We start from the raw sequence: 14,169 nt of genomic DNA on the forward strand, positions 1-14,169 counted from the left end.
AAAAGGGATTTCTAAAGAATAAACCTTATATTAAGTTTATATTAGTAAATAGGCTGGGCTAAATTAATAAGTAATTAAAAAAATAAAAAGGTTTATTTATATAATTAATAAATAATATTTTTATAAATATAATTAAGTATTATTTTATATTTATAATTAATTATTTAAACTATTTTAAATAAGTATATAAATAAAACTTATATATTTAATTATATATTCTAAATTATTATAAATTATTAATAATTTTTATTAATCTAGGGTTAGTATAGATAAAAATTACTGTTAATTTATATTAACCTAATATTAATTAATTATATTAGTCCTATATTTATCTAGGGATACTTACCCTATTAGCCTATTGCAATAACTATAAGAGTTAGGTTATAATAATTATATATATAATATAAAAGATTATATAATAAAATAATATACCTTAATTACTTTTTCATAATTAAAAAAAAATTATAATAGTTATAATTTAGTTATAATAAATATATAATAAAATAATTAAATAAATAACTAAATTTATAATTAATAAAATTATAAATTTATAATTAAAAACTTTAAAAAAAAACTAAAGCTAAGTAAAATAAAATATAAACTAAATTAACTAAAGAATATTAAAAACCTTAAGCTAAGTAAAAATATTATGAAAATTATTAAAAAAGCTAATAAAGTAGTTTATTAAAGGTATATATAAAGGTTTTTTATAATTAATTCCTTTTAAATAATTAATCTTTTATATTTAGGAGAAATAATAATTTATATAAAAATAAATTTTAATTTTACTTTTAAATATATATATTATATAATTATATATAAAATTATATTTATTATTTAAAAAATTAATAAAATCATAATAATTAAATTAAAAAAAAACCTTATACTTTAGCCTTTGGATTATATTATTATGTAACTTAATTTAACAAAGGCCTTTCTAATTGAATTTAAAAGCTCTACAAGCCCCCTTTATACTAATTCCTAATTAAACTCTAGCCAATACCAATACCAATTCTGAACTTGGTTATATAAATCATATACCAATTCCTCAGCCACCCAAGTTGGGATAACTAAGCCTGAACTCTCTTGGTTATGGTCTTTGGTTTTGGTAGGCATTCGTATAGATATTCTCGACGGACTAAAAATCCAGTTCCTGGCGATATCATCATGAATGCTACTTGTAAAACTATTGACATGCATGTCAAAACTTAGAGGCTGATCGATATCAAAGCCTTGGAACAAAAGGTCAGCATCCAATGAGCCGCTTCTCATCTCTATGACATCAGTGAGGTATCCTTGTGCGACTGTTGCAAATGAAGCAATGTCGCGAATTGTGGCGGCTAATTCAAGAAGGCATCTATCTCCAGGGCTCTCTGCCCTGATAATCAACAGCGATGACCACAATACGTTTAAGATGGCCAACGCTCGTCTTAATACGTGCACCTGCGGACTGGATAAAATCCTATTACCGCGGCGCATGACTCTCATGCCTTCCACAATAGCTCGCATGGTAACGACCACATGGGGGAGATCGTTGTTATCAAGTTGCCGTGACAATATACGCCCACTTAGTAGTAAGTGTAACGCTTCGGCATATACATCCAGCAGGGCAAAGGATGAGCTATCCATGAATGAGACTCTGAGGATGGCGGGCAGCATCTTTCCCAGCACAAAAGCCAGTATGCTCTGATGTTTCATGCCTCTCCGAAGCATACGGACATCACGGGTAAGATTTCCATTTACTAGGGCGTGTTTGAAATTGTTGAACATGAGAAAAAACAATTCGTGAGTTGCCCTAGAATCCCCTTCTTCTATGCGAATGCCATACGAGAGCATACCTGCAATCTGAAGTTGGACGTCTTGAATAGGCGGAGAGTATACCGCGCTGACCTGGAGAAAGAAGTTGTCAATCGTGCAAATATCTGACCCGTGCGCCTTGATCGATGATACAATGTGCTGGACGAAGGTAACAAACCGCTGATGTTGTGAAGTGTCTCCGTACACCAAGCTCAAGTCATTGCGCATCTGTTTCATCACATGCTTGAGTGTTTTGGAGTATTCTAGATCAAGAGCGCGCCTAAGTCTGGAATCTGCGCGGCGAATGTTTTTGCGCATCGATGCAACGGCAAACTCAAATAAGAGTAGATTTGATTTGTAACTCGGTTGAGCTCTCGAGTCGGCCATCTTGGGAGGAGCGAAGCCTTCAGCATAGCAATGGTGTTGTATGCCGAAGAGACCTTCGCACTTCAAATATTTGAGGGGCGTGACCAATGATAGAGTCCATACCTCAAATATGTTGAAGTCAACGCCAGAAAAATCATCGAATCTGTGCTCCAAGAGCGATGATATGAACATCGTAAAATGCTGCCTATGTGGGGGATCCATTGTGTGTAATTGGTCCGGGAACAGGCACCATTTGCCAAGCTTGAACAGGTCGGATATTGTCAAAAAGCCGCCATTAATGAAGCCTATGCCCATTCTTGCCGATAATACGATAATCTGTCTGATACACCAAGCCATATCAGCTGTAGCTGCCCTCGTGAGGCTGATCGTTTTTGTCGGAAGTGATAAGACGCATTTAGCCATTGAGAAATAAGTGCAAGAAATGTCTTGCTCTAGAATCAAGAAAGCATCGTCTCCTTGGGCAGAGTCTAAAATTTGGCTTTCACTCTGCAGACTCTGCTGGCTCTCTTTGAACTTTTCGACAGCGGATAAAAATACGTCTAAAATAGTCAAGGCTACACGCAGTATAGACCAGTCTAATTCGGGGGACGGCGCCGTGAAGTATTTGAAAAGCTGCTGTAGATGAAGAGTGTTTAAGCAGTATGTTGCCGCCTCTAAATCTGGAGCGTATCTTAACACATCCAATGATGCTGTCAATGATAGATGAAGAACGTCCATCACAGCTGCCTTGTTCTTGGATATTGCGGTCTCAACAGCATTCTGAGTGACAAAAGTACTCTTATCCTTGGATAAGGTTAGATACTGTTGATTGATATCATTTTCAATATCACCGAATTGCACCAACATCTGCTGGAAGAAAGTATTTCTCCATTTGTTGAAAGGGCTAAATGACGCCTTTGTCTCACCAGAAGAAACGATAAATCGCGAAAGTTGAGCCCATGATCTAATGTTGATTAAGCATGCCTCTTTATGAGAACTAGCAGGAGTAATAAGTCCTTCAATGAGAACCACTGAAGGCCTGGTATCGGGTGGTGCCGCCCAGAACAGAGTAGCAATGAGATCATGGTGATTTCTCAAAGCAGCCAAGTCCCGCTCATGAATGCTATGTTCCTTGAGATATAATCGACTATGATTTGGTATTGTTCGAGTTATCAGATTGCGTATGTCCTTCTCCGAGCCAAATTTTTCAAGCTTTTTAATGCTTATGGCAAGCAGTTTCAGAAATATATGAAAGCAGTAGTCGTCCTCCTCAACCTCAAGAACTGGTCCATCGGCTAGATTCTCCAGGAATTGCGGTGACCTATAGACTTCTTCATTCCTGAGATGCGCAAGCCTCCTTGAACCAAAGAAGTCAAAGATAACACCAATTACCGACGTGCTACGAAGCCAACCCCATTGTTGAACAAGATAGTGGCATCGCGAAATAAGAGCCCGGCAGTAGCTATTGAAGCTCGCGGCCTGCTGATCATTCTCCTGGTACAGCTGGAAGACGCGACGGATAAGCTTCTGAGGCATTGACCACCCCTCGTTTCCCGTCTTGTGTTGTTTCTCAGCCACTACTTTCCCAGTGTCGTCAAACTCGAAGAGCGGGAGGAGGGTGAATATTATCTCCCAGACATTTTCAAATTCACGAGCGTCTGTGCTGGAGAGAACTTCTGGCTTTAAGACAACCGTTTCTAATACATTCCAGAAAGAAACTTGTCGTGAGCCTACATGCTCAAAGGATTTGATCAGCATAGTCCATGAATGCATTTCGACGGCACTTTCCCCTAACATGCGGCCACTGCAATGGAGTTGACTGAATTCTTTATAAATTTGCTTGATTTGATTGATACCGCAGCGGAGAAGGACCGAAATCATCAACTTTGCCGATAATAACATCGTCTGTTCTGCAGTAGGAAGCTCATCCATGAGCTGTGCTGTGGTTTGACAATGCTTTACCATCATGGAGGACATCAGAAATACTCTATCCAGTATTTTCAGAAGAAGTTGACGATTCGCGGCATGGTTAAATGAAGCCTGCCCGAGCCTGATGATGACTCGATTGATGAAGCCCTGGAAAACTTCTTGTAGTCGCGGTATAAGAGGGGGAATTTGAGATTCCAATGTCACTGGATCGAGGATATCTCTTACGTATTCCAAAGCAGAATGGACAGCATCAATAACGTGAAGGCCGTCGCAGAGGCCCCCCTCCTGACCATCTTCCAGTTGCTCAGCGATTAAGTCAAATAGAATTCCAATCTCAGATGATACTTTAGGATTCCAGGAGCTCCAAATAAAAATTTGATTATTGAGTCTGACCGAGATTTGTCTGTCAAGGTTGGATAATCCCATACGTGAGTCTTCGATCAGGAAGGCCTTTAGAGTGCCACTGCCAAGTATTGTTGATTTGTGAAGCTGGACTTCAGGAATGAGAGGAAATATCTCGAAATGATGGGTGTATCGGGTACCATAGGGGCCTAAGCCATAGAGCTTGCTCTTTTCAGAAGGAACATCATTGATTAAAATAGGAGCATCCACTGGAAGGGGATCTGTAGCATGGGTATATTGAGGTACTGTGACATCGATTCGACGAGGCCTGGTGCTCTTTCGAGGCCTTATTCGCCTTGCCTTTTGCTCTTGTTCCTGGAATATACGCGGCGGCGTGTATTCTGTGATGCTACATTCCGCGGCACCATATGTAGGGGCCAAGGTGTTATTAGCTTCGGCCAGCTGCCAGGCAAATTTTTTTTGCGTTTGCTTGTTGAAAATACGATCTAGAGCCCTCTTCCTTGATCGAAACGAAACGATGCCTCCCCCAGTTCTCTCATCGGCTTCTAGCTGAGCTTCCCTTGAGGCAGGCGAAGGCCGATTGGCGTTGTCGCCTAATGTAGATGTGGAGGTTTTGTTGGTGTTGTTATGCGATTGGTTTCGTCGGTAGCCAATAGTGCCACTATCACCGTGATACTTGACAAATTTGCGGGAAATGCTTCTGAATGTACCGAATGTGATCCTGGAAGCTGACTTCCCCTTTGAAAGGTGTTGATCTGTATTTGTCCTCTGACGTCGTCTTCGGTTGGACTTGCTTGCTGCCGATACTGAAGGCCGCTGTGCAATCAACCCTGACTTCCACTTCTCCATAACCGACATAGCATCTATCTGGTCTTGCCTAGTAGCCAATCTGATTGTTTTTTGCTGTACGCTACTACGTCCTAGATTCAAGGTTTGTTTAGCAGAGCGTGCAGCAATGCGTATGAATCTAGGAGCATCCGGCTCTATCGTATCAAGGATACCAAGGAGAGGGGATGTGAAAGATGGTCTTGGCTTGCTGGTTGAGTTCCCATAGTTATTGTCCGACGACAAAGAGTCATCTGAGAAATGATCGACGGTTAATGATCTAGTTAATTCGTCCTTTTCAGAATGAAAAAATCCGGTAATAGTCTGCTGTCTTGGACGAGACCGCGTAAATTGACTCCGGGATCCGCTTGACACCTTGGCTCGTTTCCTGTTTCTTTTTGAATTCCTGGGAAGTTGGAGCTGACGCTTGCTGCCAATGACCATGGGGGCTATACGGTCTTCTTCCAGAGCCGAGTGCTCGTCAGCTTCATCATTCCCGTGCTCTAGAGGATGCGAGAATGATATCCTAGATTGATGCTCAGATAAATCATCTGCCGTATACCGGACTGGACTCTTTTCACCAAGTTCCATCGGAACATCGTTCAAAGCAGTGGAATCAGGAGCTACTTTCTTGGTAATAGCTATTCCCCGCTGTTGTTGATTGGGAAACCGATGCTGTAGTTTCTTCTTGACAACGTGGTGAGAACTCTTTTCACTCGTTTGCTGATCTAGTCGAAGCCAGGAAGCAGGAAGGACACCCCGAATACGACGCCTGAATTCAGTGACCGTTTGGTGTACATCACCCCCTGCTTCACTCGTAGTCTCTGACGTTTCTCGTTTCCTTTGTTGGCCATATCCATTTTGACTGCCGAGCTCCTGAGACGATACTGAGATCACAGAAACAGGATCTGGAAGTTCAGGGGACGATGCTGGAGAATAGTTTTGCTGATCAATGACTTCATCAGGCGCAATCTGCTGAGCATTTGAATCTGGCCATTTTATAGAAGGGCTGGGAGACCTTGATATTCGACCAACGACAAAGTTGGGTTCCGGCGAATCACTATAGATAATGCCTCGCCTCTTGATTCTCTGGGCCAAGGGTTGGATTTGAGACGCTTGTCGCATCCTCTTGTTCGTCCTCCCGGTCTGCAAATTCCGTTTCAGGAGCTGACTCAAGTCTGGTAAGTCTTGGTCGAAGGCATCATCATCGACTGCATTCGTCGGCGAGCTAGCTGAACTGTTGCTCGCAGCTTGGCCATTACGTTGGGGAGCCTTCGACCAAAGTGGATTAATATCTGGCGTATGACGCTCTCGCAGGGAGGCAGTGAACCTGCTAGCCTCTGTGTTGTTGGATGCTGGCGGCAGATCATCATTTTGGCTATCCAGGTTAAAATCTCCATCCTGTGATGCTCTTGGTAGCAGGCCCTTTTCCGTACCAACTACCATCTTCACAGGTATAAGTCCGTGCTGCCTAAAATCATTGCTATGACGCGCAAGGTCAATAGCGTATGGATGTTCTTGGATCAGTGTTCGAGGCCGCAAGGATCGTCTGTGTCCGGCCGTGGCCACTGCCCCTTCCCAGTTCGTAGCATAGTGGTGAACATCATCACCTCCAGATATCGCCGGTCTTTTATGGGAAGTCGAAAGCGTTGAGGCCAAGTCGTTATTCCCCGAGGAAGTTGCATCTGCGACTCCAGAGCTACTGATGTCCTCGGTGTTCTGGCTGCTGCGAGAAGCTACCTCGTTAAATGTAGGTACGAGAAAGGGAGAGCTTGTCTGTGGATTGTTCAGAGGGAATGGTTGTACCTGGTTCTGAGAGATATCTTCGGCTAAGGTAAACGGGATGGTGGTAGTCTCAGGCTCAGGCTTTTCTCGTAAACTTGGCCTCGGCGATAATGGAAGGGCCTCCGGAATGGGGGTGTCGGCTTGGCCATCATCGTCAGATTCAGGGACATCCCAAATACTTTCTGCGTATTGGGCTTTGGAAACGGAGGTTATGACTGGCGTCTGCGTGGGTGATAGAGGTAATTCATCATCGAGAAAGTAATCACCTTCATCTTCGGAATCTGGTATCACTCCAAGCTCCCTCCAGTTAGACATTGTCCGTGTCCATGATGCTGGTTGAAGTTAACGCTGGGTCGATAACGCGTAAAGAGCTACACGCTTTACGCGCCCCGCCAAGCAGTCCATCCAGGTACGTACAGTATCAGAATAATACGCACACTGAGTTTGCCTCGTTTAGGCCCCACCCTACAAACGACTTCATGATACCAGTTCGTCGACGCTGAACACTGCGGTAACTAGGTGCAATATACGAGCACGAGTATATATTCCATACGACTCTTCATTTAACCTTCTTTCCAATGAGTATTTCATTTCCCTCCGATATACTTGATGGTATTCGAATACATTCCTAAGGCCAGATACGAAATACTGGTAGCCAGACCTACCTGCTCTCTAATTGCTTGATGGTGAGGTTTGTAAGGAACCCTTCGCCAGCTACTCAATTGGATGGGGATGGGGACTGCTGGAATCTTGCCAATGGTTCCGCTGACCGTCAGGCTATCGACACGCATTCCACGCGCCATACATACGTCTGCCATCCACTTAAACAACCGCAGTGGAGGAAATGGCGTCCAACCCGCTGAGGACGCAATAGATAACAATGACGAGACCGAACATCAACCCGGTACAGAAACATCTGGCGGGCGCTGGAGAGGCAATGCAACGGGCTCTATGAGAGCACGCCAGCAACGGAGGAGACAGGTTTCTGCTTTGCCACCGGTTGAACTACATCAGAGCTTTCTTCAAAACAACGTATCCCATTATTCACCCCAAGAACCACCACGACTGCCCATTGCGCTGGCAGAAGATGCAAAACACCCAAAAGTATCCCCGCTTTCGATTGACCAAGGGCCGTCCATAAAACAAAAGTCGGAAGCCCTGGAGACATATTTTGAGGCGGCGTTGAAACACCTCTTGGCTCGGGGCCATGAACTCGCTGTGGATTTGGAAAAATCTCGTTTAGACAAGGATGATCGAAGATGGGAATCTCCAGAGATCATAGCACGAGCAATCCGGGTCGGGGATATGACCGTTGACTCGGCTATGCATTTGATCAATGCTATATACCCTACTCGAGTATCCGAATATTCTTACAAAGTGCGACCCTTTTGGTGGTCTCACGTCCCTAAAATTCTTAACAGCGGCCTGCCGGGCCATCGCGACCAGCTCTCATCCCTTGTGGCTTCTTTGGACGATCAGCTCGATTTTGCTGAACAATATGAATATCCCCTGCCCCATGTTATCGCCGACCTCCCCGTTGACACGTTCATCGCTCTGCGAAAATTGGTAGCTCGCGAGTTGCTCGCATCACCACCGCCAACGTTCGATTATAAAACCAGCAAGAGACCAATTACAATTCTTGCTGTATCAGGATATGGAGGCAAGTCGATTTCGGAAGCGGTCGGGAAGTACTTCGCACACTACAGCGGCGCAGACTTGATCCAATTGGATGCGTATGATCTCTCGGAGCTTGTGGGTGATTATTTGGGTCAAAATTGGGCCTTTTCGCGGGGCCCTCTTTCAATGTTGGGATTCAGGGCTGCCGAATTGAATGGCAAAACCGCAGGTGGTCGGGATGAGAGGCCACTTGAGAGCCAGGATGACGACTCCGATGCGGACGTTGGAATTACCACGAGTAATTCAAGCTCATCGACTGTGGTAGAAGAGCTCCAGAAGTTACGCCAGGGAGAGTACGAGAGTTTCAGCAAATGGGACAACCTGAAGATTGATAAAATATTGGACCAAATTATTCGATCGGCTAGCCTTGGATCTCCTCAGTCTCGCACTCGACCAGTATTGATCCATCTTCAGGACATTATTGAATTGGGCATGACGATTGAGGGCTCTCTGCTGATTAGCAGATTGCGAGCTCTCGCGGACATTGCCTGGCAGCAAGGGTTGCAAATCGCTATCCTCGGGTCCTCATCATGTGAACAACACTCAGAAGAATACTTGAATACGATCAGGGAATTTGCTGCTAACGACTTTGTCATCACCCGCCACGTCCAACCAGATTATGTTGAGCGGTATAATACGCCGAAGGGAAATGTTCGAACTCAAATACCATTCCACCTGCAAAAGGCTGATTACCTTGTTGAGAATGTTAACAACATTACACGCATGCTGAGAGCTCTGGATCCTGAATCATCGTCGGAAGTTTCTGGCCTGTCACTTGAATCCATTTTAACCTATCTGCGTTCTTCAAACCCGAAATTTTCGATGTTACAGACTTCGATTCTTCCCGCACCCGAAATTTATCACTTAGCATGTGCCTTCAAATCACAAGGTAAGGCTGGTGCTAATAGCTCGCAATTAGGCTTTCAAGAGCGCTTTAGCCTGGGCCGTCTCCAGCAGTGGCGTGGCGATAATCTCCTCAACGAAGATCGTGCTGAAGGAGATGTTTTCAATGGAACTCCTTCGGCTAGTGATGACTCTACTACTATGGAAGGCCGTGCTACCTTGAAGTTGAATGAATACGAGAAGCGAATAGCTTCTGGTCAGATAAATCGCGAGAATCTTCGAACAACGTTTTCAGACGTTCATGCTCCGCCCGAAACTATATCTGCTTTGAAGCTCCTTACCTCACTTTCTCTCGTGAGGCCGGATGCATTCTCATATGGTGTATTAGCGCAAGATAAGATTTCAGGTTGTCTCCTATATGGACCACCTGGAACAGGTAAAACTATGTTGGCAAAGGCAGTTGCAAAGGAAAGCGGCGCAAACATGCTTGAAGTTAGCGGCGCATCGATCAATGACAAATGGGTTGGGGAAAGTGAAAAGCTCATTCGCGCAGTCTTTACCTTGGCCAAAAAATTGACTCCGTGTGTCGTTTTTATCGACGAGGCAGATTCACTGTTGGCTAGTCGAAGCATGTTCACCAACCGGGCATCTCACCGCGAACATATCAACCAGTTCCTCAAGGAGTGGGACGGGATGGAAGAGACAAGCGCCTTCATAATGGTTGCCACCAATCGGCCTTTTGATTTGGATGACGCCGTCTTGCGGCGATTACCGCGCAAAATTCTCGTTGATCTTCCTCTTGAGGATGACCGGCTGGCGATTTTAAAATTACAACTCAAAGGCGAGATACTGGATGATTCTGTATCATTGGATGAGTATGCAAAACGAACTCCTTACTACTCAGGATCGGACCTTAAAAACATGTGTGTCGCTGCAGCAATGGCTGCGGTGGAAGAAGAAAATGAAGCTGCGGCCAAACACAAAGGCCCTCACCCCTTTCAATACCCTGAAAGACGAATTCTTCAGAAGATTCATTTCGAAAAGGCCTTGAAAAGTATTCCTGCAAGTATCAACGAAGATATGGTATCTCTAAAACTAATCCGCAAATTCGATGAGGAATACGGAAATAGAAAAAGAAGTGCCACTAAGTCAAATATGGGCTTTGGGTTTGCGGAGGATAAGCGCCATATCAAACGATGATTGACGACCTATCTAATCGCAACGAGTTCAGCATCTGTTACGGAGCAATAACAAAAACATGAATCTTGTAAATGCTTGGGGGCCTTCAGAGACGTTGTCAGATCTCAGTTGAATCTAAATTTTAGAATTGATGTACATACATTATTATGTCCAGCCAGACTTGATCTGTCAAGTATACGGCAGGACGGTAAAAGTACCTGGGATCAGAACCACCAACTCTCATCACCCAAAGCACTTGTGTGTAGATATTGGTGTCTGGCATCCTCAAGCATACTTAGACCTGGGCTATTGGTCCTAGGTCGCAAGGTAAAGGAAGTGGAGTTCGTTATGTGCTCTCCGTCGATATTTGGACACCCTCCTCGCCTAGTGCTCTAGAATAAGTGTCCTGTGCTCGCCGTAGTGCATCCAGCGTCGGCTGCATTATCTTGCCAACGACATCGCGACCACCGCCGACCATATCTGGCTTCCATCGAATCTTTTTCCCTGTGCGTTCGAAGTGACTACGAATCTCCTGCTTCCGCTTTTGAATGGCACTCTCTCTTTCAACCTCAGCCTCGTCAGCCACAGCTTGAATACGTGCCATGGATCTCGCCAGTGATTCAGCCAAGTATTGTACCTCTATGGCACGGTCAGGGTCGCCGGAAAGAAAGCCGTCCCAGAACTGATGAAGAAACTCAATCGTTGTAGCATGCGTAAGAGCACACTTGTCGGAGATCGTAGTAGGTATTCCCATTGGAGATGTATCATCCGAGGCGCGTCCATATTTTTGAGAACGCTGTTGTTGTATGCCAGCCATGACATCCTTCTCTGCTTCTTTAATTGCGTCACGAGTAGCGTTGAGTCCAGATTTTGACTCGTTGTCGCTGTCACTATCTATGTCGAGGTCTATGTTGATTTCCAGTCCAGTGTCCCCAATCTTATCAGGCCCGGCCGTGTGCAAATTTCTCATTTTGGCGAGAACATCTTCAGGCCGTTGACTGCCAAGAACATCTCCTCCTCTTTGGGCAGGGGAATCCTTCGACGAAAAAAAGTTATTCCTCTCTTTGATACTCAGCATAATGCGCTGTTCTTCGCCATCTCCTTTTAGGTCGCGTAGAGTTAGCTCTCGAGATGTATTATAGAGTCCCTGAGCATCATATGCCGTGTTATCCGAGGGAGGAACATTTGCCATAATCTTTTCGCTCAGACTGTTAAGTGTCCTAACGATAGGGATATTTGCTCGAGGCCGCATTTCGACATCCTTGGCGTTGCCGCCTTTGAATCCTCCTTGGTTCTCTTCATTGCCCTCAATGTCAATTATATGAGGGACTGGCTGGGTCGTAACCTTGGAATGAGCATCTTGCATATTGCCATCGAGATTGTACTTGTCAAAGATAGCATCGGCAGGGTCATTATCAGTGACGCGCTCCCCCTTAAGCTTCTTAGCAAGTTTGCTGAGGAAGAATCGCGACCAGAATTCCGCTTCCGTTAGTCTCGGTACATTTTCATTGTATATTCGTTTAAGTAATGGATGTTGGGCAAATATCATTTGAACTTGCTCCACGCTGATGTTCAGTTTCAACTCCCCATCCACGGTTCGAGGTTTAACAGTCGAAAGGACGTTGTATGCGCCTTTTTTTTGGTTTGTTTCGATGGCATGGGCTCTTAATAAGTTTATCCTCATGGACCAGAACTGGGAGTTGAAAGCAGCAGTAGTCATTGAATCTGGCTTAGTCGACATGGCGCTCACGTAGGTTTCGTGCAAACTCCTGTCTTTCTTCATGAGAGATTGCTGTAGCTCAATATTCATCTTCAATTGACTATCATCAAACCATTTTGGAGGTACCGCTTGTGCGTTCGCACCACCCGAGGATACCAGCGTGGCAGAGCTCCCTGTTCCCTCTCCATTTGCAACAGGTGTTGAGGTAGCAGTCACCAGCTTAGATACGTTTGCATCGCCATTCCGTAGATCGGCCAACAATCGCGAGAGCAGATCTTTGACAGATTGAGCTTCTGCCTTAGCTTCTGGAGTATTGAAATGAAACAGGTAGGTGATGGGGTCGCTTGCGTTTTCGGACTTCTCGAATATCTTAAGCATCACTTTGGGAGAGCTGTCGGGAGTTTGCTGAAGATCTGACAGAGAGTTAGCGGCAGTTCTCATCACCAGAAGACATGCCACAGAGGATGATTACTGGTGATGTTGGTAACTGGCAGCGAAACAGTTGCTGGGCCTCCCGAAATTGGCGTCCATGTTATGGCTTTATGATCAGTCGTGAACGATAGGATGCCCTCTTTTTTCTTGAAGAGAGTGTGGCCCGTTGGGCTCGCCATGGTGCTTCTGTTTCGCGGGTAGGATAATTGATGCAATCTGGGGAGTTGACGCAAGAATTAACGCCTCCGACTTTGGCATTAATTTATATGGGTTGCATGAGCATCTCAAGGTAAATTCGCTGCGTCACAGAATGGCACAAGCTGATATGCGGCAGTAGGGATGCTGTGGACCCTATCAATACCTCTAGTGCACGATAGGGACAGTGCGATGTGGAAATCTGCGAAGGTGAATTAGCAGACACCGTTCTACTAAAGAAGCAATTAGACATCACAGCAATATAACACACACACACACACACACACACACATATATATATATATACACGCCTTATATTATGAATATATGCATATATATTTCAATACGCATTTTTCACAATTTGCAATAATATTTGCTAAATCAGTGTTTTTTTTTAACTAAAAAAATAACATTATATTGTTGCTTATATTTATTTAAAAGTACCAGTATATATAGATTTAAAGTGCGTATAAGTTTACAAACATATATCCCTTCTTCTTTTAAGAAAAAGAAAAAAAGTGTATTACTTTTATAAATACATAGCTTATAAAAGAATGTTCCTAAGCATTTGTATTTCTGCGCTATTCCCTCTTTAACCCGGCGCCTCCCTTCTGCTTACCAACCTGTGGGGCAACCGATTTACTTGCGTAGGTTCCCATACCTCTCCTAATCCACACAAGACAATCCACCACGACTCATTAATTACGATTGCTGTACACCATAGATTGTTCCCACGGGCCCTGTTAACCAGCTTGTTTCTTCACGAACCGGATTGTTCTGGAGTATTGTTTGTTTTCGCTCGGTTAAGAACGGCGTTATTGGCCTCGAAGCCTGAACTTACTCAACATCCAAGTGTTTTCTCCTATGCGCCCGCGCTTAGCAGTCTTGCTACACTCAATCTTTGAAGAGAGCCCACTGCTACCTATCTTCATCACAGCACCGGCATAAATTAAAGTCTTGGCAGGTTTTGCCTTAACGAACTGTCTCTTCCGATCAAACTCTTACGCGACATCTAACCTGTCTACCGTCTCATCTTCATCTGACTGGCAAGCACCGCC

At 44.2% G+C, this 14,169-nt stretch overlaps 3 protein-coding genes across 3 annotated transcripts; 1 reads left to right on the forward strand and 2 right to left on the reverse strand.

Annotated features, from left to right (window-relative positions):
* Positions 1-981: 981 nt before the first annotated feature.
* Positions 982-7,380, reverse strand: M431DRAFT_7884 (hypothetical protein; the record flags this gene model as incomplete). The annotated part of the gene is made up of 1 exon (XM_024922751.1): positions 982-7,380. One exon carries the CDS (start codon positions 7,378-7,380, stop codon positions 982-984), a length of 6,399 nt encoding a protein of 2,132 aa, XP_024771187.1.
* A 441-nt stretch (positions 7,381-7,821) lies between these two features.
* M431DRAFT_484508 (hypothetical protein) lies at positions 7,822-10,785 on the forward strand (the record flags this gene model as incomplete). Its single annotated transcript, XM_024916202.1, has 1 exon — positions 7,822-10,785. One exon carries the CDS (start codon positions 7,822-7,824, stop codon positions 10,783-10,785), a length of 2,964 nt encoding a protein of 987 aa, XP_024771188.1.
* A 325-nt stretch (positions 10,786-11,110) lies between these two features.
* Positions 11,111-13,095, reverse strand: M431DRAFT_7886 (hypothetical protein; the record flags this gene model as incomplete). The annotated part of the gene is made up of 2 exons (XM_024922754.1): positions 11,111-12,897; positions 12,957-13,095. 2 exons carry the CDS (start codon positions 13,093-13,095, stop codon positions 11,111-11,113), a joined length of 1,926 nt encoding a protein of 641 aa, XP_024771189.1.
* Between the last annotated feature and the right edge of the window lie 1,074 nt (positions 13,096-14,169).

The sequence above is a fragment of the Trichoderma harzianum genome (assembly GCF_003025095.1).
Source record: "Trichoderma harzianum CBS 226.95 unplaced genomic scaffold M431scaffold_11, whole genome shotgun sequence".
NCBI lineage: Eukaryota > Fungi > Ascomycota > Sordariomycetes > Hypocreales > Hypocreaceae > Trichoderma > Trichoderma harzianum.